Source organism: Ictidomys tridecemlineatus, chromosome 6 (assembly GCF_052094955.1).
Source record: "Ictidomys tridecemlineatus isolate mIctTri1 chromosome 6, mIctTri1.hap1, whole genome shotgun sequence".
NCBI lineage: Eukaryota > Metazoa > Chordata > Mammalia > Rodentia > Sciuridae > Ictidomys > Ictidomys tridecemlineatus.
This window is the reverse complement of record NC_135482.1, coordinates 55,951,346-55,976,644: the sequence shown is the minus strand read 5'-3', so window position 1 is coordinate 55,976,644 and position 25,299 is coordinate 55,951,346. Positions and strand designations below refer to the sequence as shown.

At 49.4% G+C, this 25,299-nt stretch overlaps 3 protein-coding genes across 8 annotated transcripts; all 3 read left to right on the top strand.

The window, feature by feature from the left end:
* Positions 1 to 509: 509 nt before the first annotated feature.
* On the top strand, positions 510 to 11,374 carry Pip4k2c (phosphatidylinositol-5-phosphate 4-kinase type 2 gamma). 3 transcript variants are annotated; one of them, XM_021733529.3, is made up of 11 exons: positions 643 to 782; positions 1,252 to 1,347; positions 3,430 to 3,527; positions 4,496 to 4,592; positions 4,912 to 5,055; positions 7,171 to 7,317; positions 7,503 to 7,541; positions 8,168 to 8,281; positions 8,646 to 8,913; positions 9,075 to 9,178; positions 9,347 to 11,374. In XM_021733529.3, the coding sequence occupies exons 3-11, from the start codon at positions 3,463 to 3,465 to the stop codon at positions 9,425 to 9,427; spliced, it is 1,059 nt and encodes a 352-aa protein (XP_021589204.1). In that variant the 5' UTR covers positions 643 to 782; positions 1,252 to 1,347; positions 3,430 to 3,462; the 3' UTR covers positions 9,428 to 11,374. The 3 variants fall into 3 exon arrangements, with proteins under 3 accessions (XP_040136357.1, XP_005335740.1, XP_021589204.1); XM_005335683.5 differs by lacking the exon at positions 1,252 to 1,347 and having other exon boundaries at positions 512 to 782; XM_040280423.2 differs by lacking the exons at positions 1,252 to 1,347; positions 7,503 to 7,541 and having other exon boundaries at positions 510 to 782.
* Positions 11,375 to 12,371: 997 nt separating this feature from the next.
* Positions 12,372 to 17,731, top strand: Dtx3 (deltex E3 ubiquitin ligase 3). Of its 3 annotated transcripts, none has more exons than XM_013363099.4 (6): positions 12,373 to 12,744; positions 14,060 to 14,122; positions 14,307 to 14,383; positions 14,739 to 15,468; positions 16,496 to 16,713; positions 17,060 to 17,731. In XM_013363099.4, exons 3-6 carry the CDS (start codon positions 14,355 to 14,357, stop codon positions 17,133 to 17,135), a joined length of 1,053 nt encoding a protein of 350 aa, XP_013218553.1. In that variant the 5' UTR covers positions 12,373 to 12,744; positions 14,060 to 14,122; positions 14,307 to 14,354; the 3' UTR covers positions 17,136 to 17,731. The 3 variants fall into 3 exon arrangements, with proteins under 3 accessions (XP_021589205.1, XP_013218553.1, XP_005335743.1); XM_005335686.5 differs by having other exon boundaries at positions 12,375 to 12,744; positions 14,720 to 15,468; XM_021733530.3 differs by lacking the exon at positions 14,060 to 14,122 and having other exon boundaries at positions 12,372 to 12,744.
* Positions 17,732 to 18,105: 374 nt separating this feature from the next.
* On the top strand, positions 18,106 to 25,161 carry Arhgef25 (Rho guanine nucleotide exchange factor 25). Of its 2 annotated transcripts, XM_021733531.3 has the most exons (16): positions 18,106 to 18,263; positions 18,507 to 18,621; positions 20,847 to 21,061; positions 21,187 to 21,282; positions 21,363 to 21,439; positions 21,611 to 21,677; positions 21,856 to 21,959; positions 22,168 to 22,237; positions 22,357 to 22,446; positions 22,538 to 22,630; positions 22,814 to 22,864; positions 23,063 to 23,140; positions 23,342 to 23,542; positions 23,771 to 23,951; positions 24,246 to 24,457; positions 24,699 to 25,161. In XM_021733531.3, exons 1-16 carry the CDS (start codon positions 18,165 to 18,167, stop codon positions 24,807 to 24,809), a joined length of 1,860 nt encoding a protein of 619 aa, XP_021589206.1. In that variant the 5' UTR covers positions 18,106 to 18,164; the 3' UTR covers positions 24,810 to 25,161. The 2 variants fall into 2 exon arrangements, with proteins under 2 accessions (XP_021589206.1, XP_005335745.1); XM_005335688.5 differs by lacking the exons at positions 18,106 to 18,263; positions 18,507 to 18,621 and adding an exon at positions 19,323 to 19,924.
* The last annotated feature ends 138 nt before the right edge of the window (positions 25,162 to 25,299 follow it).

The following is a 25,299-nucleotide window of genomic DNA, read 5'->3' as shown; positions in this document are numbered from 1 at the left end:
GCGGAGTGGTCATGTATATTATCAAGTATCTAGTCTAAAGCAGTTGATATGGGCAAGGCTGATGGAGGAAGGGCTGCCTCCCACTTACTTGGGTACAAGTAAGTGACCAATAAATATTTGTTGAATAGATGAATGAACGGATGAATTTTAAAAAGCTTGAGGTCACTGATAACAATTCTGGATTTCCCATTCTGGCTCCTACCCGATTCCTATTTGGTAAGGAAACGCTTTCGCGTTAGCCTCAGACTGGAGGTTACTCATTAGAAACTGGGCAAAGCTGGACGGCGGTGACTTTTCAGTGAATAAGTTCCCGACCTGGGAGTAAATCAAACCAGCACAAGACACACTTGAGCCTCCTGGCGGGCCGCGGGCGGCCATCTGAAATCCTGAGTTCCCGCACACAGGACAGGCGTCAGGTGAGCCCACCCACTTCGCGGGCGTTGGGCAAGCAGACATAGGGGGCGGAGCCACGGCTCCGCCCCGCCCCACTCGCGCGCCTGCGGTCCAGCCTCCGGTCACGTGATAGCGGCGCAGGTGAGCACAGCTTCCGGGGTCGGGTGCAGGGATCGCGACCGGCTCCTGCTTCTACTCGGTCGGGTGCGCAGGAGACTATGGCGTCCTCTGTCCCGCCAGCCGCCGCACCAGCGGCAACAGCGGGCCCAGGCCCGGGTTTCGGCTTCGCCTCCAAAACCAAGAAGAAGCATTTCGTGCAGCAGAAGGTGAAGGTGTTCCGGGCTGCCGACCCGCTGGTGGGCGTGTTCCTGTGGGGCGTAGCCCACTCGGTGAGAACCAGTCCTAGCCCTCACAACCCTGGCAAAAGTCCCTCCCGCGCCTTGGGGTGTCTCTGTTTTCCTTGCTCCAGCATTCCCAGCCCCTCGCGTTGCGATTTCCACCGCCCCCACCCCCTGCGCCCGGGTTGCCCAGATCCCTGCTCAACAACCCCCAGTTGTACCCCCAGGTTATCTTCGGGTTGCTGATTTTAGTCTTCCCCCTCCTCCCTTTACTCCTCCCCTAGAGTTCCACCTTCCCCACCTGAAATCCAGCTTTCTCTTCCCTGGCTTCTTACACCAAGTCCAGTTTCAGCCCCAGGCTACGGAAACTGGCCCTGATCAGCTCCTGCAGGAGGGACATTAGGGGAGTGGTTCTTTGGGTTGTTGGTGGTGAGGTCTTGGTGTGTGGAAGGGTGTGGAGGAGGGGTGGAGTAGCTGGGTGAAGGAGATTATTCACTTTCCTTTCCACCTTGCTTTCTAGCTTCAGTCCTTGACTTTGGAGCCTTGATTGTCTGGGGAAAGCTCCAGATTTTTTGGACCTTCTAATCCTGCTTGTCCCTTCCTTTCCCTTCCAGAGGTACAGCATTTCTGAGCCCCACCCTGAGCCTAGAGGTTGTACTCACTCAGTACTTTATGTATATATGCATTTGGTCTTAATTGCATCCCCACTGCTGACTGGAGTGATGGTATTCTGTGTAAGTGGGTCTTATTCTTGTGCAAAGAAAAGGCTGAGGAGCTCTGGTCCCAGGGACATCAACATTGGTGAACTTTAGGAGGAAACTGCTCTAAAGGGTATGACCTGGGAGTCAGGAGGATGCCAAGAAGGCTAGTATATCTCTCCTGGGAGGCCTATAGCTGGGCTGCTCCCTTTCCCTCAGATCTGGAGTGGGAGGGATGCAGTGATCTTAATGTGGCAGGGAATATTTTAGTAGTCAACTTCCTTGAATTGTTATAGTCAAGGCAGACTTGTGGAGGTGGAAGGGGTTGCAGATGAATGCAGTTTTTAATCACATTTTTGATTTGTAGTTTACGAGTATCATTTGGGGTCATTTGACCCCCTTTTGCATTTGCAACTTGCGGAGTGGTCATGTGTTATTATCAAGTATCTAATCTAAGGCACTTGGTATGGGCAAGGCTGATGGAGGAAGGGCTGCCTCTCCATGTGTCCCTTCCAGTTGACTCATCCATCCCTGCAGGAAGGCTTTTCCTTTGGTAAGGATTGGGGGGATTACATGTAAGACCTGCCTCAGCTTCTTTAGATATATAAACTTCAGCTCCAGCACCGAAACCTCCAGCCAACATATATCTACTTCAGGTGTCTGGAATGGAGAAATTCCTTGAACATATGCCTTAGTGGTGATTCAGCCTGCTTAGCAGGTGGTGTGGAGGGGGCAGGAAATGCTATATCTAAATTTTAGGCTGGGAATCTCAAGTGTCTTTTTTTCCTAGAGGAATATGTTCTGTCCTCCTTTTCTACTGAGAATGGGAGGAGTTACATGCATTTCAGTGTGTGGGATTTAGGTTAAACCACAATTCAGCCTTTCTAAATTATCAAGTAAGAATAAGCAAGGTATTTATTTATTCAGTTAATGAACATTTCACAACTTTCCTTTCCTTCCAGAGGTATGGGATTTCAGAAAACCTACCCATCATGAGCCTAGAGATTGTACTAACTCAGGAATAAATACACACACACACACACACACACACACACACATATCCCCATTGCTGGCTGGAGTGATAGTATTTGGTGTAAATGAGGGTCATTGTGCTAGCTAGGCACTTGAGAAATGTACATGATAAGGACAGGTCCTGCCTTGAAATGCTCACAGTCTTGAGGGATGTACTTACATAAACTGATGTTAAGAGTCATGTGGTACATGCACTACTAAAGGCAAATAAAAGGTGCTGTAGCAACACCAAGTAGAAAGCACATCTCCTTGGGATTCGTAAATACAGGAGTCCCCTATCTACTCTGAGTTAGCAGGCTGCATATCCTGGGAGTAAAGGACAGCATGTGATGTTTGCATCTTTTGGGTGGTGTATTGGCTTAACTTTAAGGAATAGACACCTAATGGACTCATATTCTCTGAGGGCTGGCATTCCCTCTGAGATCAACTGCTCTTCCTTTACCTTATACTTAGGCAGGTGGGCACCTGCTGCAGAGAACTAGGTCAGAGTGCTCTGGAAGGACTGTCTTGTTTTAAAGGAGATACCTTTTATAGAATATGAACATTTCATTTTCTTGCCACTTTTGATCTCCTCAAGAGTCCCATTAACTCTCTGTGCGCTTTAAAAAATGTTTTTTTTTTTTAATGGAACACATGTAACTTTGTCTTGAGTCTGCAGATTTTTTTTTCTAGAATTTCTCACAGCTTTAAAAATAGTCCTAAGTTGCTTACAGGGTTTGCCTAATATAAAATTCCTGTTGTGAGCATGAAGTTCCATGGGGGAGGGAGTGTAAGGATTGCTTACCACAGTCCTTCTTGGGAAGCAGAATGGATTAGACACATTTTTCTCACTTCAAGATTATGTACAGCCAGTGTTTTTAAAGGAAAAAGGTTTGAGTTGCCCTTTCCTGACTCCCGCCCAGACACAGTATATAAGTGCTCTCCATACCCTTACTTGCTGCCTCGCTATTCATGTTTTGACTTATCAGATCAATGAGCTCAGCCAGGTGCCTCCCCCAGTGATGCTGCTGCCAGATGACTTTAAAGCTAGTTCCAAGATCAAGGTTAATAATCATCTTTTCCACAGGTAAGTGGAGGAATCCTTGCCCTTCTTATGGCAATCTCTTAGAAAAATAATAATTTTTTAAAGATTCAGGGAGTTAAATTGTTTTAGATTTAGAAGTCAACTTACAAGTTGTATGGTCTAGGGGATAGGGATGTGGCTCAGTGATAGAGTACTTGCTTAGCATGTATGAGACCCTGGATTCAATCCCCAGCACCAAACACACACACACAAAAATGTTGTATAAACATTTCTCAATGCAGAAATTCAGTTTTGTGGGGAAAAAATATTGAAATAATTTCTAATATTGCCTTCATACTTGTATTTACCAGTGTTATTTCTCTTTTAGCCTGGAAGTTGCATAGAGCGAATGTATTCAGATGTGTTACCATTAACTTCAAATAGGGATTCCTTGAAAGAAGTACTTTAGCACCCTTTTATTAGAAGATACTTTTCAAAACAATGATACCTATTTCCAACTTTAGAATGTCTTTAACTTGCTTGAGATTGGGGGAATGCTCCTATTTGGATGGACAGTAGATCCTTGATCTACTTATACTACTTACTAGCCTTGTGACTTGGGCAGGTCAGTCAATTAACTTGAGACACAATTTTCCCTTCTCTAAAATGAGAACAATGTACCTTTAAAGTACCTTATGGGGTTTTATGAGAATCAAATGAGCAGCTGGGCTCATTGGTGCATGCCTGTAATCCCAGTGGCTTGGGAGGCTGAGGCAGAAGGATCATAAGTTCAAAGCCAGCCTCAGTAACTCAGCAAGGCTCTAAGCAGCTTAGCAAGACCCTGTCTCAAAATAAAATATAAAACTGGCTGGGGATGTGGCTAGTCTTAAGCACCTCTGGGTTCAATCTCCGATACCTCATCTTCCCAAAAAGTGTAAAGGTGCTTTATAAACTTCCAAGCCTTATATAAATGCAAAGTGATATTGACAAAAAGTGATTTGTTGTCTTATCTTGAAAACTCATATTAACAGAGAAAATCTGCCCAGTCATTTCAAGTTCAAGGAGTATTGTCCCCAAGTCTTCAGGAACCTTCGTGATCGATTTGGCATTGATGACCAGGATTACTTGGTGAGAACATATTATGGAATGAGGGTAATCCCTAGCAACTGGGAGTCCTTGGGAGAGTTATGTTTGGTAAAAGGAAAGTCTCAGCAAATATGATTCTTTATCTTTAGTGGTCACAGACATCTTTTAAAAATCTAATGAAAGCTAATGAAACTAATTTAATGAAGCTGTCTTTGGGGAAAAATATAAGTACATTAAAAATTATATGTTCAATTTAAGGGTTTTATTCACTTTCAGAAGCATTTGGGTGGCCATTATCCCATGATTTGTATCTCCACGTAAAATGTGAGGAAGAGCCTCTAGCCTATTCTTTTGTTTCCAGGTGTCCCTTACCCGAAGCCCCCCAAGTGAAAGTGAAGGGAGCGATGGCCGTTTTCTTATCTCCTATGATCGGACTCTAGTCATCAAGGAAGTATCCAGTGAAGACATTGCTGACATGCATAGCAACCTTTCCAACTACCATCAGGTCAGGCCTCTCTCCAGCTCCATTTTATCTTCCTCCTCCTCCCTATTTATTCATAACTCAGCTGCCAGAGCACATAGAGACTTCCTATCCCTTTTTCCCCCTACAAAATATCTCCCCCAGAAGCACTTGATATCATGTTTTTGAAAACTAGGAATTTAAGCTGGACACAGTGGTGCATGCCTGTAATCCCAGTGACTCATGGAGGCTGAGGCAGGAGGATTGCAAGTTCAAGGTCAGCCTCAGCAATTTAGGGAGACCTATCTCAAAAACAGAAAGGATTGGGATGTAACTCAGTGGTAGAATGACCCCCAGGCTCAATCCCCAGTAGCAAGATTTTTTAAAAAAGAAAAATAGGAGTTAAAAAAAAGAAAAGAAAAGGCATACCTATTTGTGTTTAACCTAACAGCAGAAGAATTTTATATGTCCCTTTCCATTTGGTATTTACAATCTAAAACTGCTTCATCCTAAGAAGATCTTTTCACCCCACCTTCCATTCCTTACTTTATCTCTTATGGCTGGCTTTTTGGGACACTAGGGAACCCTGTGGAGAGACCCAAAGACCAAGTCAGCAGAAGTGGCTAAGGAAGATCTCTGGTAAGATTGTGGGAGTTAAGGCAAAGGAGCCTTCAAATTTTAGGACTTCCATTTACCAAGAACTGGGAAACAGAAAAAGGAACAGGTTTTTGGAGGAAGATAGTTCTGATTTGGACATGATGAGGTTTAGATTTCTACAGTTCATTCAGCTACAGATGTCCGCCAAAAGATGTGTCCGCCAAAAACTGAAAAATAAATATTAAAAAATTCTCTCTCTCTCTTTCTAAAAAAAAAACAGAGATGGTAAGCATCTAAAGAAGAATTATTTGTTTTGTCTTTTGTACGTTTGTTTTTTGCAGTGTTGAGATCAAATTCAAGGCCTCAAGCATGTTAGTCAAATGCTGTACCACTGAGCTGTTGCCCCAGCCCTGAAAAATGAAATTTTTTTTAAGAATCCAGTTACAGGGCTGGGGTTGTGGCTCAGTGGCAGAGTGCTCATCTAACATGCATGAGGCCCTGGGTTTGATCCTCAGCACACATAAAAGTAAATAAATGAAATGAAGGTATTATGTCCATCTATATCTAAAAAATATTAAAAAAAAAAAAAAGAATCCAATTACAGGGCTGGGGTTGTGGCTCAGCGATTGAGCACTTGCCTAACATGTGTGAGGCCCTAGGTTCAATCCTCAGCACCACATAAAAATGAATAAATAAAATAAAGGTATTGTGTCAACAATAACTAAAAAATAAATATTAAAAAAAAGAATTCAATTACAGGTCATCATGTAGGCATTTATACTATAGGAATTTAGCCCACCAAGAAACAGTGGCCTAGGAATAATTTCATTGATAAGCAGATGTAAATTCTAATTCTGATTCTGTGACTACTTGCCTTTAGGAGGTCCTAAAACAAGGATAAGAAAACCTGGCCTTCCACATTTCAAAGAATGATACAAGTCAAATGAGAAAAGGCAATTTAAAAATAAGAGACATTAGGAAGGCAGGAAGATCAACAAAACCCTGGAAACTTAGACCCTGTCTCAAAATAAAAATTAAAAAATGGCTGGGAGGGGCTGGGGATGTGGCTCAAGCGGTAGCGCGCTCGCCTAGCATGCGTGCGGCCCGGGTTCAATCCTCAGCACCACATACCAACAAAGATGTTGTGTCCGCCGAGAACTAAGAAAAAATAAATAAATGTTAAAATTCTCTCTCTCTCTCTCTCTGTCCCCCCCCACCTCTCACTCTCTCTTTAAAAAAAAAAAAATAATAAAAAAAATAAAAATAAAAAATGGCTGGGAGTGTAACTTCGTGGTAGAGCACTCCTGGATTAAATCTCTACTACCATACCCTATCCCCACAACAATTAGGAGTCATTATACACATGGAAGAAATCAGTGGAGATGGGGATTCAGAACCTGTTTTGGGCAGTTTTAGAAAGCACCCAAAACTTTTGATCTTATGACCTTTCTACTTGAAGTTTTCTGCCCCATCCTAGAAGGGTAGTGTTTGGATTTCCATTCCTGGGCTATTTGTGTGTCTGCTACTCAGTCTGTCTTTGTTCTTCATCCCCTCCCACCCTAGTACATAGTAAAGTGCCATGGCAACACACTGCTGCCTCAGTTCTTGGGGATGTACCGAGTCAGCGTGGACAACGAAGACAGCTACATGCTTGTGATGCGCAATATGTTTAGCCACCGTCTTCCTGTGCACAGAAAGTATGACCTCAAGGTAAGGACAGGTTAGCTAGGATTTAGGGGAGTATCCTGGTGGCCTGAGAATGGGGAAGGGACTGGGAGGATATTGGATGATTCCTTTTACAGGAAAGAAGGCTGTGGATTTGAGTACTCATCTTAGGTGCTGGGTTCTGTTCTTTTAGCCACTTCTGCTGACTTGGTCTTTGGGTCTCTCCACAGGGTTCCCTAGTATCCCGGGAAGCCAGCGATAAGGAAAAGGTGAAACTCATTTTAGGTGATAGGGTGAAGGATGGGGGTGAATGAAAGGGATCTTCTTAGACGAAGAGGCCATTCTCCATAACAGATGGTGATCACCAGATGTTTAAATCACTGAAAGGAAGAGAGATGTGAACTTTGACTGTTCCAGGGATGGTTTGGGAATGGAAAGAAGAACAACTGAATTGTCATTGGCATGGGTTATTCCACATAGAAGATTTGGGGATGGGTAGGAGGGTGCCAGGCTTTAAGAGTACTAAGTGCTCACCCTTTATCTCCTATTATGGGTGCTTGTATTCAAGTAGCTAACTGCTGAAGGAGGAAGAAAATTCAGCATAGAGGGTATTGACTGAAAGTGGTGGGGTGTGAGCTGATGTTATATCTCAGTGGTAGAGCACTTGCCTAGCATGCATGAATTCTAGGTTCAATTCTCAGCACTGCAAAACAAAAAAATAAGCTGTGATGTGAGGTACAGCTGAGTGACAGCCTAGGAAAGCATCAGTGTGAAGTCAGTGAACATAGGCTATAGCTCTCTTCTCGAGGCCACTGAAGGTGAAGATAGAGTCCTGGAGATAGGATTCTTCAAGCCCTGGGGATCGGACCCCAAGACATCTTTTTCCCTATTTTAGGTTAAGGAATTGCCTACGCTTAAGGATATAGACTTCCTCAATAAGAACCAGAAAGTGTATATTGGTGAGGAGGAGAAGAAAGTATTTCTGGAGAAGCTAAAGAGAGATGTGGAGGTGATAATTGGGGTGCTTTGAAATGCCTTTGTTCCTTTTTTTGCCCCCTTTAGTTGTCTCTTCCATTTACAATATGAGAGAGCTCCCCCTTTCTCCTTATTCTTTGGGTCCTCTGCATGTAGCGGGGTTGGATGTGAGACAGTTATATAATCTAGAGGTGACCTGTGGAGGGGGTGCCTGGAATGAATAAAAGGGTGATCTTAGGTTTCAAAATATTTAGGCACTACAGGGTAGTAGTACACCCCAGCCTCAATTTTTACTCTTCCTTTCCCTAAAAGGGCCCCAGAAAGAGAAGAGTTGGTAAGGGTGGTACCTGGAAGTGGGGAGGGAGATCTGGGGTGTCTGATTTGTCAATGGGTCTCAGTTTCTAGTGCAGCTGAAGATCATGGACTACAGCCTTCTGCTGGGCATCCACGACATCATCCGGGGCTCTGAACCAGAGGAGGAAGGGTCCATACGGGAAGATGAGTCAGAGTGGGATGGGGACTGTAACCTGACTGGACCTCCTGCTCTGGTGGGCTCCTATGGTACTTCCCCTGAGGGTATTGGAGGCTACATTCATTCCCATCGGCCCTTGGGCCCTGGAGAGTTTGAGTCCTTCATCGATGTCTATGCCATCCGGAGTGCTGAGGGTGAGAGAGATACTGGAAATTTTGAGGGTGGAGAGGGAGGATTGTCACTGGGGATAGAGACTAGGGTGGTGGGTGGAGAGATTAGCTTTTCAGAACAAAACTGACTAGTTCCTGAGAAAGGGATTTGGGACTATAACTTATTATTGTTGGTCTCTCCCCAGGCGCCCCCCAGAAGGAGGTATATTTCATGGGCCTCATTGACATCCTGACACAATATGATGCCAAGAAAAAAGCAGCTCATGCAGCCAAAACTGTCAAACATGGGGTGAGTTTCCCAAAGCCTTTCCTATCCTGTAATGATTATTCTTTGGGAAGAGAGCTGCTTATGTCTAGAATGGCAAAGGGAGAAAAATGGGCTGGGATGGGTTGGGGGACAGGGAATGGGGAAGGTGGTGGTTTGGACTGATGCACTGATCCACATCTCCTCTCACAGGCAGGGGCAGAGATCTCTACTGTCCATCCAGAGCAGTATGCGAAGCGATTCCTGGATTTTATTACCAACATCTTTGCCTAAGAGCCTGCCTGACTCTGTGGTGATTGCTGCTTTACTCAAAAGGTGGTGGGCTTCTGAGAGGCTTGGGGGAACCGTGGATATTCTGGCCACTACTTCTCTTCCTCCTTTGCTAAATTCAGGCTGCAGGCTCCTTCCATCTATATAACTCCATTCCAGGTTCATCCTGGCCCCCAGAAATACATTGTTCTTTCTCCCCTTTATCCATTTTTTTCCCCTCTCTCCCTCCCCACAAAAAGCTCTCTTGCTTCATTAGAGAGGAATTGTTGACTTTCTCCCAAGTGCCTTGAGCTTTGTAAAATATCCTATTGTTTCTATAAAATAGGAGGAGCTGGGGGCAGGGGGTTGTTTGCCATCCTCAGGACCTGACTGGACAAATGGACCTGGCTCAAGCAACTACTCTGGATGCACTTTGCTGTTGGGATGAACTAAGAGTGTCTGAATGTTGCTGTTAACTTTATAGAACTCACTGTGGCACGCTTCCCTCCTGGTAGGCCCTGGGATGGAGGACTTTCAGAATACTACAGATGTGAGTGCAGGCCTGCACACACATGATGGAAAATGGCCAATCTGACACATGGAAGTAGGGTGGGGAGTGGTCAGGAGACTAGCACCTCAGAGAGGCAGGACCTAAGAGGACTTTTGTGACTATGCAGGGAATTGGAGAGTCTCTGTCAAGGATTGACTACTCTCCAGTTTCTTCTCCCCCTGTATTTCCACCTCCATCCATCCACACTTCTGTCACAGGAGCTGGAGATGTCCAGAAGTGTTCAGGTTTGGGTGAAGGTGTTTTGACTACTGCTGTGCTATCCTAGTACATGGCCTTTCCTAGGGCTGGAACCCTACAGAGGGTATGTGGCCAGTTCTGAAGGCTGGGATAATGGGATGTAACGTAAGGTTTATTCCCATGTTAAGTTTCTTTTCTTCCTGCCTAGCTATCCCCAATGTTTATTTCCAGTACAAAGGAATATCTCTACCTGGGTCAATTCTGGTCATTTCAAGAGGATGGAGGTCTCAAGTGTGGGGACCTCCCCCCTCTCTGGATGTGTGCATCTAGCATACTTCCTTCCCCTGCCCTTTCACAAACAATTTTTCCAGTTGGCTTTATTATTCTGTTCTCTTCTCTTCTGTCTTGTACTGCTACTGTGTCTCCCAGGGGACAGATGGCCTTCTTTGTCATCTTCACTCTCCACCCCCAGAGAGGAGTCAGAGCCATAACTCAAGTCACCCAGCCCCCTCCAAAGATAGCTGAGTTTGACACATATTTTCAGAATGTAGAGGACCCTGATGAGAAGAGATGGATTTTTCTCTCCGTCCCCCCAATGCCTTTGGGACCAAGGCACCCATTTGACTTGATATCCTCTATTCTCCTTGTAAAGCTAGGTACAGCAGCTGGCCTGTGGGGATGCAAAGCTGCTTTTCTCAGCATCTGGCTGGAATGATCAATCTCACAAGAAGTCATGAGGTCATATGGGAGAAGCTCTCTCTTTGTTTTCATCTTTTTTCCAAAGAAAGTAGCAGGAGGAGTCGTCCCCAGTTAGGGATTGGATCTCCTATAATATCTTCTTTTCAGGGGCCTGCTGGATCTTTTCCATTCTTACCATCTACTTTTCCCCTGTTGAATGCAATAAAACTCCATGACACCAGCAGCTGTTGCTCTTTAGAACTGGATTTTGGGGTGGGGGGTGGCAGTAGAGTGCTTGCCTAGCATGTTCAAGGTCCAGCTCAGTAGGAGGGTGCTTGTCTAGCATGTGGGAGGCCCTGGGTTCAGTTCCCAGCACTTCAAGGAAAACAAAACTGGTTTTTCTGACCATGAGACTGATGTATCATGGGAATTATGGTCTTCCTTTGTTGCTTCTGTTTTTTGTCTTTTTTGTTTTAATAAAATAAAATCCTGTGTATTTACTTCCATTACTATCACAACATAGAAAATAAATTATTCAATCCAGATTCCTTCACAGAAATGCTTTGTATTTCTCCTTTCTGACGAATCCAATGCTTAGGAGTGCAAAGACCCAACTGAGGAATTCTGGTCTTGGAAGTGTTGGGTCCCTAACTAAAGATGAAGATTTTCATATGGCTATAAACTTAAAAGGTGGTGAAGGGTGGACAAGGAATGGAAAACATAAATTTTGTGGGAGCTCAGCAGTAGTGGGGGCCAGGAAGGAGTGGGATGAAATAGCCCTCATACCCCAGGACTCTGGATTCAATCACAATTTTTATAAAGGTGAGTAGGCCTTTTAGGGCACCAGCTAATCAAGGAATTTGGTAGTCTCCCAGGCTTCCTGGGAAAGATGGGAGCAACTAGCCCTCCAGGCCAGAAGGGGAGTGAAAAAAGGGGTGGATAACTAGAGGTTGTTGCTAGCCTGGGAGATGAGTATGTCTTGGTTGAGGAGGTCTTTTGGTTGGTGGAAAAACCTAGCTTGGAGTGGCCCCCGGGAAGTGAGTTGGACTGGGGGCGGAGACTGCTCTGATGTGGGAAGCCTCGAAGAGCTTTTTTCCTTTGAGAAATTTTAACACTATTTGAACCATACACTTGACACCACCACCACCCTCCAAGCCATTTAAAGATCTGATCGCTTTCCATTCTGCTCCATCCTCAGTCTCTATTTGAGGAAAGAAAGAAAAAAAAAAAGGCACTTATCACGGCCCATCTGAGGAGAGCAGATTTGTGTGTGTTTGGGGCAGGGGGGTCACAGAAGGTAACAATCTAGAAAGTGGCAAGAGATGAGGGTGGGGATTGAAGTTTAGTAATGGGGCTTATTTGTTTTGTAACACCAATGTTTTGCTTTTCACGAAGACTTCGCATCTTGCATTGTTCCTCAAAGGCCCTTCCAGCAAAAGGATTTCAAAAAACTTGCCCACCCCTTCAAATCCCCATTACCCACCGATACTGTCCACCCGCCCATCTACCACCAATTCCCAAGAGCTGCCACGCAGCTGGCTGGGAAAGAAAAGGCAGCGGGTTCCTCCAGGAGGGGCAAGCGAGAAGGGTGGCGTCTCTAAGGGATTTAACCTCCTACCCTTGGTTCCGTGACACCACCCCCTCCCTCCAAAGACTGGGACTGAGCCTCCATTTTTGTTTTGGGGCGGAAGGGCAGGGGCTCCCGGGTAGAAGGGGTCAAAGGAAACGGTTATTATCACCTGGGAAGGGAAAGGGGGTGCTGTCTTCCCTCCCTCCCTTTCCTTCAGTCTGCACCCCCTGCGCCCACTTCTACCTTCTCGGGGTCTCCCCCCCCCCGCCCTTGTTGCTAAGGCCCGGACCGTCATCCCAGCAACAGCCTCAGTCATGTGACCGGCAATGGCGGCGCTGACGAGAGGTAGGTGAGCCCGGCGCCCCCCACACCCACCGCGTGTCCCCCGGACCCCGCTCGCACCTCTCGCAAGCCCCCCGCTCCCCCTGCACCCCCGCCTTCTCCCTCGTCTTCTGCACGCGGCGCCTGAGCCCTCCTTGGGGCCGGTCTGATCATCTTTCTAGCAGCCTCCAGCCTTGGCCTCCATTTGGGGGTTCTGAGGGCCGCAAGCGGGCCGCCGTGCACCCCCACCCAGCGGCGGGGCTCCGGGGGCTTCCGCGAGTGGGATGTGGGGAGTTGGTTCCGGGTCGGGTCTTGGAGGAGGTCGTGGGGGGAAGGGTGGAGCTGCCTCAATGGATGCCCCCAGGGATTCTTGCCCTTCCCGGCTGTCCCTGCCTCTGGCCGCTGTCTGGAGGAGGGACTGGCCTGGTGTCCGGCCTGGGTTGCCCCACAGGAATCACGGAACCAGCCTAAATTGTGGCCCCGCCTCCCTTTGCTGTGCCAGCGGGACTTGGGGCTAGGACACCTGCGTCCTGGGTCTCCTCTGATGAGGAGGGGGTGTCCTACCATGCACAAACAGTATGGGCTGAGACTCTAGGGTTCCATTTTCACTTTCTGAATCTTGAGGGGCATATGGCCTTGAGGGGTCTGTCATGGAGGCCCAAACAGACGGTGACTTCTTTTTGGATCAGTCAAGAAATTGAGGTCATGCTAATGGCCCCTCTTTCTAATTGAGCTGCACTTGAAGGTGTTTTGGGGACACTCCTGGAGTTGAACTTGACTGGACTTAGGGGAAACATCAGGCCCCTCCAGCTGAGCCCCACCCCTCCTAAATGCAGATAGGGAACTGACAGGCAGTGCTGCCTGCGCTAGGTTTAAAAGGTGACAATGAGAACTTTGTTATTGCAGGGGCTGCTACCACTTTGTTGGCATCCCTAACAGACTTCAGCTGCAGGGATTCAGTTAGCTCTCAAGGCTCCCACTCAACAACAGGGGATGAATTATTTGGGAATATGGAGTAGGGCAAAGAGTTGGAAAGAATAAGAATAATATTCCTATCCATGTGATTTGACAAAGGTAGCAAGAATGACCTCTGTCTATGGGCTTTTTCTTTTTTGACTTATCTGTGCCCTAATCTCCTCCCTCCCCTCCTCTTTTCCTCAGAGCTGGGGGGTTTGGAGGAGATTAGCATGTCGAAGTTCCTTTAGCAACTTGGGGAGAGGCAGGGGACAGGATTCTGCAGGCAGAAGAGAGGAAATGGATGAGAAATTTTGTTTTTGTGCTGGTTAGTGGAAATGATCACATTTGCCATCATAACCCTTTACCTTCCCCCTTACTCCAGCCCTGGTCAGCTGAGTGTAGAAACAGGGATTTTTGCTGCCATCATCTTCCATGGGCTTTCCAGGTACCTGCCCCCACCCCCAAGAGAACCTCAACCCTTACACTAGTTCTCTCAAATGTTCCAAGTAATCTTATTCCCAGTAACCTACACCCAGGTTCCTATCTGTTATGTGGGCTGCTGGATGGGGGCCTGTAGGGGTTGGGAAAGGGATTTTTCACTTTCCCTCCTTTTCCTTCCCACCCCACAGGTCACACAACCTACAAGTAGGGAGCAGGGGAAGAGAGAGTGAGCCTGCATGCCAATTTTAAGCTCTTCAGGATCAAAGTGAGCAAAAAAGAGGGTCCAAAGTCTCTCTCCCATTTAAAGAGCCCATTTTTCACCCAGAGGGTGGGGGTGGGCAAGTTTCTATGATCTTGGGAGAAATGAAAGGAGAACCAAGACTGATGCTTGTCTCATGTAAAAATAAAGTATGGAAGTTTTCTTTTTCTTTAGGGGGTGCCAGAATATGGGAAACAGAAAATGAATTTAGGGGAGGGCTTGGGGATTGGACTTTGAGAGAATAGAGGTAATGGATGAATTGGAAGGTACCTGAAGTAGGAGGCACTTATATATGTCAAATGGGGGACCCCCCACCCTGAGTCCCTTTCACCCTGGGGGCAGTGTCGTTCGTCCTGTCCAGAATGGCAGCCTGTGGAGGCACCTGCAAGAACAAAGTGACTGTCTCCAAGCCTGTGTGGGACTTCCTGAGCAAAGAGACCCCAGCCCGGCTGGCCCGGCTTCGGGAGGAGCACCGAGTGTCCATCCTCATAGATGGCGAGACTTCTGACATCTATGTTCTCCAGCTTTCCCCACAGGGTCCTCCCCCAGCCCCTCCCAATGGGCTCTACCTGGCCCGGAAGGCCCTTAAAGGGCTGCTGAAAGAGGCAGAGAAAGAGCTGAAGAAAGCTCAGAGGCAGGGGGAGCTTATGGGCTGCCTGGCTTTGGGGGGTGGTGGGGAACACCCTGAGCTGCACCGCCCAGGCCCACCCCCTCTTCGAGCAGCCCCACTCCTGCCCCCAGGGGCACGGGGGCTCCCCCCTCCTCCCCCTCCCCTGCCTCCTCCTCTTCCTCCCCGTCTTCGGGAGGAGGCAGAAGAGCAGGAGAGCACCTGCCCCATCTGTCTCGGGGAGATTCAGAACGCCAAGACGTTGGAGAAGTGCCGGCACTCATTCTGCGAGGGCTGCATCACCCGGGCACTGCAGGTGAAAAAGGCCTGCCCCATGTGTGGCCGCTTCTATGGGCAGCTGGTGGGCAACCAGCCTCAGAATGGGAGGATGCTGGTTTCCAAGGACGCCACCCTCCTACTGCCCAGCTATGAGAAGTATGGCACCATTGTCATCCAGTACGTCTTCCCGCCCGGTGTCCAGGGGGTAAGAAAACCACAGCCTACCCTTACAGTCCGTCTGGTTTCCCTAAGCTTGTCTCTGATTTAGGGAAACTAGCTGAGGGTGGGTGTGTTTTTTAGATGTGATATATCCTGCTGTCTCCCAGAATGCCTTCCTATTCAGTGCCCTGGAGCTTCAAGTTCCACGACCCCAACACACACATATAAAAATCAGATACGAGAGCTAGGGTTGTAGCTCAATGGTAGAGTGCCTGCCCAGCATGCAGAGTCCCTGGGTTCAATCTCCAGCACTGCAATAATAAACCAAAACCAAAACAAAACAAAAACCCCAAAATGGTATGAGAGAAAGGAATTGCATACTAGTTCCCTGATGAACATGGCTGTTGATAAGTATTCTCAATAGAGGTAAACTTGTGGAAATGGTGACCCTAGAGTAGGCAGGCACAACTGGAAGGGATCTGACTATCGTAACAGCTGGGAGTGTTCTTTGTTTCAGATTTATGAGATAATAAAAACTTGATGAGAGTGAAAGGTAAAAACAGTAGTGGTCAAGAGCCTACAAGTATCTTCCTGCTAAACAAAGAGTAATGTCCAATTCTGGTTCACAGAGGGATGAGGAAGCTCTGAAGAAGAGAAATAGAAAATGGAGCAGGTTAGACAGTAGCAGAAACATAAGGAGTGTTTTCAGGTGAAGGAGGGAAGGCAGAAAGATAAATTATTCTGTCTCCACCTTTTTGCTGAGTTATTTGGAGAGTCCTAAGGACCAGCTACCTTCTATCACTTTTGAGAATCCATTTGTTACTGAATTGAGGCTTGAGGGATTGTGATGGTCAAAAGAACCACTTAACAATAAGGATTATGTCCAGAAACAGGCTTTTGCTGCCCACACCTGAGAGTCACTCCTTCTATGGAAGGCTGTCAGCCTGCTGTTGCCTGTCAGCACCAGCTGGGAGTGCATAGACAAAAGGCTGGCCAACTCCCCCCACCCCATTAGCATCTAGGCCTTAGGAAGTTCAGCTGCTCACTCTCCACTCTGCTTCCTCTTCTTCCAGGCTGAACACCCAAACCCAGGAGTTCGGTATCCTGGCACCACACGGGTGGCCTACCTCCCGGATTGCCCGGAGGGCAACAAGGTGCTGACCCTGTTCCGCAAGGCGTTTGACCAGCGTCTCACCTTCACTATTGGCACGTCCATGACCACAGGGAGACCAAATGTCATCACCTGGAACGACATCCACCACAAGACCAGCTGCACAGGGGGACCCCAGCTGTGCGACTCCTGTTCATTTTCCTCCTCTTGGATTCTCCCCTTGTATTTCCACTGAGGGAAAGATATGAAACCCCTCCCTCTGGAAGCCTCCTAACTGTAGAAGATCACCCCAAACTTTTCAACCAACTCTGTCATCTCAGTCTCTCCTAGTTTCAATCCTGATGTGCCCAGTTTAATCTACCAAAATATGCAGAATTGGGCTTGGTTTTGGAAGTCCCTCATTAGGGGAGGCAGGGAGGAGTCTGAATGGGGCCTCTACTGAGTGGCCTAGAATGAGTGTGGGCATGAGAATAAAATGAGCAAGCCCAAACAATGAACCCTGATCCACATTTCTCTTTGCTCCCAGGTTTGGGTACCCGGACCCCACCTACTTGACCCGGGTTCAAGAGGAACTGAGAGCCAAGGGTATCACAGATGACTGAAGGACAGCCCCCATGCCAAGGCCCTGCCATCCTCCTCTTCTAGGACCCAGCGGAAGCCTCTGTTCTCCTCCCTCCCCCTGCCCCCACACCACACTAGTAGGGGACCTGTCTGACCGGGGAGGGAGTTCAGAGGGGAAAGGGGCAATCCCCTCCCCATCCCCCAATGGCCAAGTGCTTCAGTGCCCTGTGAGCCACTCCCTTCTGTCAGAGGCTGGTCTCCAAGGCTCTGCTCTCTGCTCCCCGTGTACATACTCCTAGTTCCCCTGCCCCTCCATTGCTCTTGGCTTCTGGTATGTGCTGTGCTCCAGTGACCAAGCTGAGAAAGGACCTGGGTGGGTCACTTGAACCCCCGCTCCCACATACTGCTCCACTTTGGGCTAATGTGAGTCCCCCACCCCCATGGAGCCAGCTGTGTGTTCATAAGATACAGTTCTCCTACTTTAACTTTGTCCTTTCTCTCCTGTGTCTCTGTCTGTCAGTCTGTCTTTCTCTCGCTCTTCTCTGCCCCCTATAAGGAGCCTCCTTACCCTGTTCTGGAATCGCCGCCAGACTGTAGCTTTTAATTTAATAAAAATAAAGTAAAATATGCAACTCTCTATGCCACACCCATTATGTTCCGTGGACAGGGTGGGGGTGGGGGTGGGGGTGGGGGTGGGTGAGGAGCAGGACCTGCTGAGAAGGGGAAAGGGATGGTGAGGAAATCCCCGCGTGCCTTCACAGTCTCTCTGCCTCTTGAGAACCCTGGGTTTCATGGTGTTAACTAGTGGGCTCTGTAATAATACTAAGAATCCTGGGCCACACGTCGATCTTAGTGGGATTAAGAGAGGTTTGTTTTGTTGTTGAACTATGGTTGTAGAGAAAGGAACAACCCTACCCCCTTTTGCGAAGTTTGGCTGGGGTGGGAGTGGGGCGGAGTCGGGCAGGGGGCGGATTCCACAGCAGCAACTCCCCGGACGCACGCAGGCCTCAGAGCCCCCCAGCTTCCGTGCCCCCTCAGCCCTGAAACTTGAAGCAGGGTAGGGGTCCAGCATGAAGCCCCCGGACCGCCCCGCCCCTGGCCGCACTGACCGGATACTGGGGGTCATGGGGGGCATGCTACGCGCATGCGCCGTACCCGGGCAGGAGGGGGTAAGAAGGGGGAACCAGTGCTGGGTCGGGGGTCTTTAGGGGCTTTAAGAAGGGCTGCAACCGACAATTCAGTTTACCCGTAAAAAGAGTTATTCGGGATGGACTCAAGGATCCATGAGTTTAATTACGAGGGACATAGCCACGTTCTCATAACAATGTGGATTTTGACAGGAGGAATAAGGGAAAGGAGAGATCAAGGCTACCTAGATTGAAGGGTTGCTTACAGTCATTCTGTCCCCGCAGCCCCCGAAGAGAAGCTCCCTAGGGTCGGGGTGTACCAAGCCAGAGTGTGACAGTACCGAGGGTGATCAGAGAAGGGAGCACGAACGTGAGGTCCTCGCCTGGGCTCCGCAGCCCGGTAAGAAACTGGGATGGGGTGGGGCACAGTTTGCCATCCTGCGCCAAGTGGCGATTTCAAAAATATTCTGTTCTTAATAGCATAAAGGTTCGCATGTAATTTACATGAGACTCTTTTAGTCTCAGAGACCTCCTTGCTTCTCTTCGCCCTGCAGTCCGATGTGTGCCCGCCACCTCAGCCAGTCTCGAGCCCCCGCAGGCAGAGTGTCCCCGCGCCCCACCCCTGGCTCTTCGCCAGCTCAGGCTCCAGGACTTCGCCTTAATTGGTGATTAGTTTTAGCTGGAGTCCCTGGGCCTGGAGGGTCTGGCGAGAGAGCGGGGGTGCATTCCCTACAAAGAGCTCCCTATACACGTACCCCCTACCGGGGGTCCTGGCCCACTCCCCGCGAGGCCGGGGACAGCCCTAACCCGAAGACATCTTCCTGGCCAAGGCCCATCCACCGAGTCCTTCTCCACTGCAGAAGCCGAGGGGCGACCCTGGCAGACCCCGCGGCCACGTTTATCCCCCACCTCAACGCTGTGCAGTCGGAGCGGAGATGGCAGAGGGAGGGGAAACCCAGGCGGGGGAGCCTAGACTAGGGAGGAGGGGCGGAGGCGCTGGGGACTTGGAGTGGGAACGTGGTGGTGTCTGGGGGCGGAGGGGGGGATTAGGCCAGGAACCCGGCGGGGGCTGGAGGGGGAACACGCAAGAGAGGCGGAGCTGGGCCGCAGAAGCCCCTCCCCTCAACGGCACCGCAGCCGGGCCTGTTGTGCGCTCGCCGCTCGGCCGGGACCCGCGCAGCGCCACTGGCTCGGGGAATCGGCCCCCGCCTCCTCCCCGCCCGGGGCCTAGAGCCACCCAAAACCAGAGGCCGGTGATCAAGCTGGAGCGGCTGCGGCATCCCGGCCCAGCCTCCCCCACCGTCCCTCCCCCTGGCTGGACATCTGGACCCTGGGCCCCGCACCGACAGGGTTCCGGAAACCCTCCCCGCCTAGCTCCGCGGCCAGGCCCCGTGCCACCTTCTCTCTAAAACCCCCAGCCCCCTCCAGACCAGACTTGGGTCTATTCCTGGACACCCCCTTCCCGTGCTCTCCCTCCCCCTCTCCCCCAGCCTGGAACCCGGTAGGAGGGAGGGGGGGTGTGCGCCTTGCGCCGTCCCCGCCCCGCCCCCCGTGATTCCCCCTGCATGGCCGGCCCGGGTGGGGGACGCGGGGGGGCCCGGGCGCCATGCGCGGGGGGCACAAGGCGGGTCGCTGTGCCTGTCCCCGTGTGATTCGGAAAGTGCTGGCAAAATGCAGCTGCTGCTTCGCCCGGGGGGGACGTGGTGAGTGCGAGGTCGCAGGGATCCAATGTTGAGTGGGGTTGCGGGCAGGGGTTCTAGGCATCTGGTTGTCCTGGCCCTAGGGGTTTAGGTATGTTTTCCAGAAAGTGACTTAATAGATGGTCTGATCTGTAAGGTCTCTTCTACCTTCAGAATTGTATTAGTTCAAGTTAAGAAAATTGGGGAAGGGGCAGGGAACTTCTAACTCTTTCTTATAGTCAATTATATATGAGAAAAACCTACCCACAACCCCTTTAGCCCTAAAATATCTTCACTCAAATCATTTTGTTGAGACTCTACTTCTGAAGAGGGACAAGGAATGGAGGACTGAGGAAGGAGGGGATTCTATAAGAGGCTTTTTAAAAACTCAAATCACAGCTCTTCTCAATAGCTGGTCAAAGATAACCCTGATGAACTCTCCTCACTGGCCTCCGCAATTTGGCATGTGCATGTGTTGAGAGGTGGGCTGCAGAAGTCTTTTCTTTTTATAATGATTACTGCAATTGAAGGAGGAAGGAGTCTGGGGGTGGCAGATAGACTCTTAGCTCTTTTTCTCCCTTTCCCAGAGAATGGTCTGTACCCATTGGAAGGGGGAGGGTTGTGGAAGAGCAGATGGCTACCCCCAGCTTCCAGTGTCTGCCCAGATGGTTGCCCCCACCCCCATATCTGTGCTACACTTGGGATATGGGGAACCTCCACATGCAATGGGGTTCAAGCTAGAGAGCCAGATGTTTACTGTCCTTCCTCCCCAGGGTGCCCTGGTGAAATTTCTATCCTAGCCAACTCAAATGAAGATGTCAAGAGATTGAACCCTGGGAGAGGGGGCTGACTGTCATAGAGAGGAGAACCTGGGAGTTCCCTGGAGACCCTGAGTCTGAAGCTGGAGCAGTATCTATTGCCTCCTTTCTTTTTCGCCCCCCCTTAGAATCCTATTCCATTGCTGGCAGTGAGGGGAGTGTATCAGCTTCTGCTGCCTCTGGTCTGGCTGCCCCCTCTGGCCCCAGCTCTGGTCTCAGCTCTGGGCCCTGTTCCCCAGGCCCTCCAGGGCCAGCTAGTAGCCTGAGAAGATGGTTGGATAATTCCAAACATTGTCTCAGTGTGGAAACTGAGGCAGATGATGGTCAAGCAGGACCATATGAGGTGAGCAGGGAGTGCCACAGAAGCATGTAAGACATCCTTGCATGACACTGGGCAGGTTGGGACCATTGGTCATTAGGAGACCCAACTACTGTCCCTGCTCTCTGACACTTGACCTCTGGCCCCAGAACTGGATGCTGGAGCCAGCTCTAGCCACAGGAGAGGAGCTGCCAGAATTAACCTTGTTAACCACATTGTTGGAGGGCTCTGGAGATAAGACACAGGTATGAAGAAATGGGTATGGGGAGGCTCCCATCACCAAGAGGTATTCATTTTATTACCCTAAGATGTTCTTTCCTTCCAGCCACCTGAAGAGGAGACTTTGTCTCAAGCCCCTGAGAATGAAGAGGAACAGAAGAAGAAGGCTCTGGAAAGGAGTATGTAAGTGTCCATACCCCCCACCTCAGTTGCAGAACTTCCACAAGACTGTAAATGGAATGACCTCTGAGGTTGGCTGTAGTTATGAAAGGGCTTCTAGTCCAAGAGGGAACGGGCTAAACCAAGAATGTGCCCAGACTCTGAAGTGGGGGCACTCTCATCCTTCCCTCCTAGGTATGTCCTGAGTGAACTGGTAGAAACAGAGAAAATGTATGTGGACGACTTGGGACAGATTGTGGAGGTAGCTCCCTTATCCCTTCCCAGCCCTGGTCCACCTGCCCCCTTCCCTTTGCCTGAGAGATGCCTTGGTGCTAGTCTTTCTCACCCTCTCAGTCCTCCCTACTTCTGGACTTCCTGGGGTGGGGGAAACCACCAAGACTGGGCTACATTCTCATGCTTCCATTCCAATCTTCCCACAGGGTTACATGGCCACCATGGCTGCTCAGGGGGTCCCTGAGAGTCTTCGAGGCCGTGACAGGATTGTGTTTGGGAACATCCAGCAAATCTTTGAGTGGCACCGAGAGTGAGTTGTGGAGCCCTGAGAGCCAGGTCCTGGGGAGGGACAATTCATTTGGTAGTCTCTGTATCTCAGCCTCCAGCCCAATGAGACCAAGGAACCTTTGGAGTTGTAGGGGACACAACTAGGGCACACAGCTCGAAACCAGAGACGTGTTAGAGAGGTAAGGAGTCTGAAATGTACTTGACTTACCTTTCTCTACCAATCCTCCCAGCTATTTCCTGCAAGAGCTACAGCGGTGTTTGAAGGATCCTGATTGGCTGGCCCAGCTATTCATCAAGCATGTGAGGCTTTAGAGGGTGGGGCTTAGGAGGGGAGGGGCTGGGGAATGGGTTAGGGTGATCTGGAGAAGTTCCCTCCCTCCTAATTAACCCTACTTTCTTTTCTCTGTTATTCCTGTTAGGAGCGTCGGCTGCATATGTACGTAGTATATTGTCAGAATAAGCCCAAGTCAGAGCACGTGGTGTCAGAGTTTGGGGACAGCTACTTTGAGGTCAGTGGCAGAGGTGCCTTGGGGGAAGGAAGACAGAGAATCAGCATGACCAGGTTTTCCAGGCTGCATAACTACCCTGTCCTGTCTTCAGGAGCTCAGGCAGCAGCTGGGGCACCGACTTCAGCTCAATGACCTCCTCATCAAACCTGTGCAGCGGATAATGAAATACCAACTGCTGCTCAAGGTCAGGATCACCTTCTCCCAGGGGGTTCAGCTGGTTGGGAGAGCAGTTTCCTCTGTTGTCTCCCCAGGTTTCTTAAGGCTCCCCATACTTCTTGGAGGTCCTCGCCTGTGTCCTTAGGAGAGGCGGTGAGAGCATTTGATGGTGTCCCATGACCACCCTGAGCATTTCTTCTCTGTATTTTAGGATTTTCTCAAGTATTACAGTAGAGCTGGGATGGATACTGAAGAGCTGGAGGTAAGGACCTCCAGATCCTCAAGGACACACCATATTTGGGAGTTCCTCCAGCCCCCTGGGTGGTTTGGAACTGTCTGGTTTTGGTGGTGGGGGGGGCAGTTGGTGTGGAGATGTGTGAAGAAGCGGCTGGCTGAATAAACCTTTTTTTCCAATAATGCCTCTCTTTGCCCAACAATGCTCTTCTCACCTGCATCCCAGCAAGCTGTAGAGGTCATGTGTTTTGTGCCAAAGCGCTGCAACGATATGATGACTCTGGGGAGACTTCGGGGATTTGAGGTATGGAGATGGGGCAGGAGTCTGGCAGCCCAGTGCTTTTGTGTTTGGTTTTGGCACTCTGGAGGTCCTTTTGGAGAATTATCTTCTTCTTTGGGACTGATGCCACAATAGGTTGGGAGAACTGAGGAAGGAAGGGAGGGAGGAGCAGACAGTTGCCTTTTTCCTCCTATTGAGCTTAAAGGCCATATTCTTTGGTTCCAGGGCAAACTGACTGCTCAAGGGAAGCTCTTGGGCCAGGACACATTTTGGGTTACGGAACCTGAGGCTCTCGGGCTACTTTCCTCCCGGGGCCGAGAGAGGCGAGTCTTCCTCTTTGAGCAAATCATCATCTTCAGTGAGGCTCTGGGAGGAGGAACTCGAGGTGGCACACAACCTGGATATGTGTACAAGAGCAGCATTAAGGTGGGGAGAGGACAACTGGGATGGGGTGAGGTCTCTGAGATGATATCTGGCTCTTGGATTTGTTGGAGGCATCTGAAGAATATGGGGACTCTCTCTCTTTTTAAAAAATATTTTTCAGTTGTAGATGGACACATGTAGCTTTTTTCTTTATTTTTATGTGGTGCTGAGGATTGAACCCACTAAGCTGCAACCCCAGCCCAGGGGACTATCTCTTATTTGCTAATCCAGGTGAGCTGCCTGGGACTGGAGGGGAACCTCCAAGGTGACCCTTGCCGCTTTGCGCTGACCTCCAGAGGGCCAGAAGGTGGGATCCAGCGCTATGTCCTACAGGCTTCAGACCCTACAGTCAGTCAGGCTTGGATCAAACAAGTGGCTCAGATCCTGGAAAGCCAGCGGGACTTTCTCAATGGTGAGGTTCTCATTTCCCCCTCCTCCACATACTCCCTCAGCCCTTTGACCTCTTCAGTCCTTCACCATCCAATCTCTAGCACCTGTCTTCTGACTCCAGCTTCTTTCCACTTCCAGTTTTGCATATTAACTCAAGATTTGGTAACTCAAAATCCTCTAAAGCTCCCAACACTTTACATTGACTGAGAATCCTCAGGCAGGAGGGGGGGCAAAATTGGAGGATGACACAAACAGCCCTTAAAGAAAGGGACCTGTCTCTGTTGTAATACTCTTTCTGTTTCTCTCTTTGCCTCAGCATTGCAGTCACCCATTGAGTACCAGAGACGGGAAAGCCAGACCAACAGCCTGGGGCGGCTAGGAGGGCCTGGGATAGGGAGCCCTGGGAGAATTCGGACTGGAGACCGGTCTCAAGTCAGCACACACACACCCATCAATGGCTCTCTCCCCTCCCTGCTCTTGTTGCCCAAAGAGGAAGTGGCCAGAGCCCCACTGTCTCTGGACACACAGGTATAAGGAACACAGTTCTCTGTATAAACAGAATGGGGAGGGCCTCTTTTGTTTGTGGATCCCCAACCCCTTCCATATCATTCCTTTCTTCCACCACCTTTTGTGTACCCCTTTCTACTTCTTATCCCTCCATTTACCTTTGGGGAAAGGGGAGGTAACTTGGCTAGGGGATTAAACTGAAAAGAGGAGTGAGGGTAGATTGAAGGTCTTTGTTGATCCTCTGACTTGAATCTTTCTTTAGGCCCCTGGTGACAACTCCCAGGCACCCCATGGCTCTTCTCCAGGCCTTCCAACGCCAAACACCCCTCCGGGTCAGGCCAGACTTGCCAAGTTGGATGAAGATGAGCTGTAACTGATGAAGGCCACGGGGTGGTGCTGACTCAGCCACCTATTCCCCAAGGAACTTCAGGGCAATCCTCTGGTTTCACTCCAGAGTTCTTCCTTCTTATCATGTCTGCAGGGTGGGCAAGGCTGGGAAAGATGTCAGTTTGGAGGACAGTATCTAGATCCAAAAGGACTTCTTTCTAACCCAGGAACCCAGGATCCTTCAGCTCCACCCCTATGCATGCATCATGGTCCCTCCAAAACGAAGATATATGGGTGGTCCAGAGGGAAGCCTGGGGCAGGGGCCAGATAGAAATTATTGGTTTTGGTTTTGATTTTGTTTTTTTCTGTTTTCTGAGAATAAAGGTTTTGTTATATCACTGAGGCTGCTGTCTTAGCAGAGGGAAGGAGAGGCTGCAGTGGGTATGAAGTGTTATGGAAAAGATCAGCTGGCCCCCGTTATTTTAGGAGGGGTTTGGTGAAAGGAGCAGGGCACAAGGTATAAGATAAAAGATACT

What these genes read in the sequence shown, in the direction of transcription:
- Pip4k2c (XM_005335683.5), top strand. Translation starts at nt 612, where the DNA reads ATGGCGTCCTCTGTCCCGCCAGCCGCCGCACCAGCGGCAACAGCGGGC. An exon ending in ACCTTTCCAACTACCATCAG is followed by an intron (nt 5,056 to 7,170) that starts GTCAGGCCTCTC and finishes CTCCCACCCTAG; the next exon opens with TACATAGTAAAGTGCCATGG. An exon ending in TGCCATCCGGAGTGCTGAGG is followed by an intron (nt 8,914 to 9,074) that starts GTGAGAGAGATA and finishes GTCTCTCCCCAG; the next exon opens with GCGCCCCCCAGAAGGAGGTA.
- Dtx3 (XM_021733530.3), top strand. Translation starts at nt 14,355, where the DNA reads ATGCCAATTTTAAGCTCTTCAGGATCAAA. An exon ending in TTAAGCTCTTCAGGATCAAA is followed by an intron (nt 14,384 to 14,738) that starts GTGAGCAAAAAA and finishes CGTCCTGTCCAG; the next exon opens with AATGGCAGCCTGTGGAGGCA. An exon ending in TGCACAGGGGGACCCCAGCT is followed by an intron (nt 16,714 to 17,059) that starts GTGCGACTCCTG and finishes CTTTGCTCCCAG; the next exon opens with GTTTGGGTACCCGGACCCCA.
- Arhgef25 (XM_021733531.3), top strand. Translation starts at nt 18,165, where the DNA reads ATGAAGCCCCCGGACCGCCCCGCCCCTGGCCGCACTGACCGGATACTG. An exon ending in GGAGACTTCGGGGATTTGAG is followed by an intron (nt 23,141 to 23,341) that starts GTATGGAGATGG and finishes CTTTGGTTCCAG; the next exon opens with GGCAAACTGACTGCTCAAGG. An exon ending in CACTGTCTCTGGACACACAG is followed by an intron (nt 24,458 to 24,698) that starts GTATAAGGAACA and finishes ATCTTTCTTTAG; the next exon opens with GCCCCTGGTGACAACTCCCA.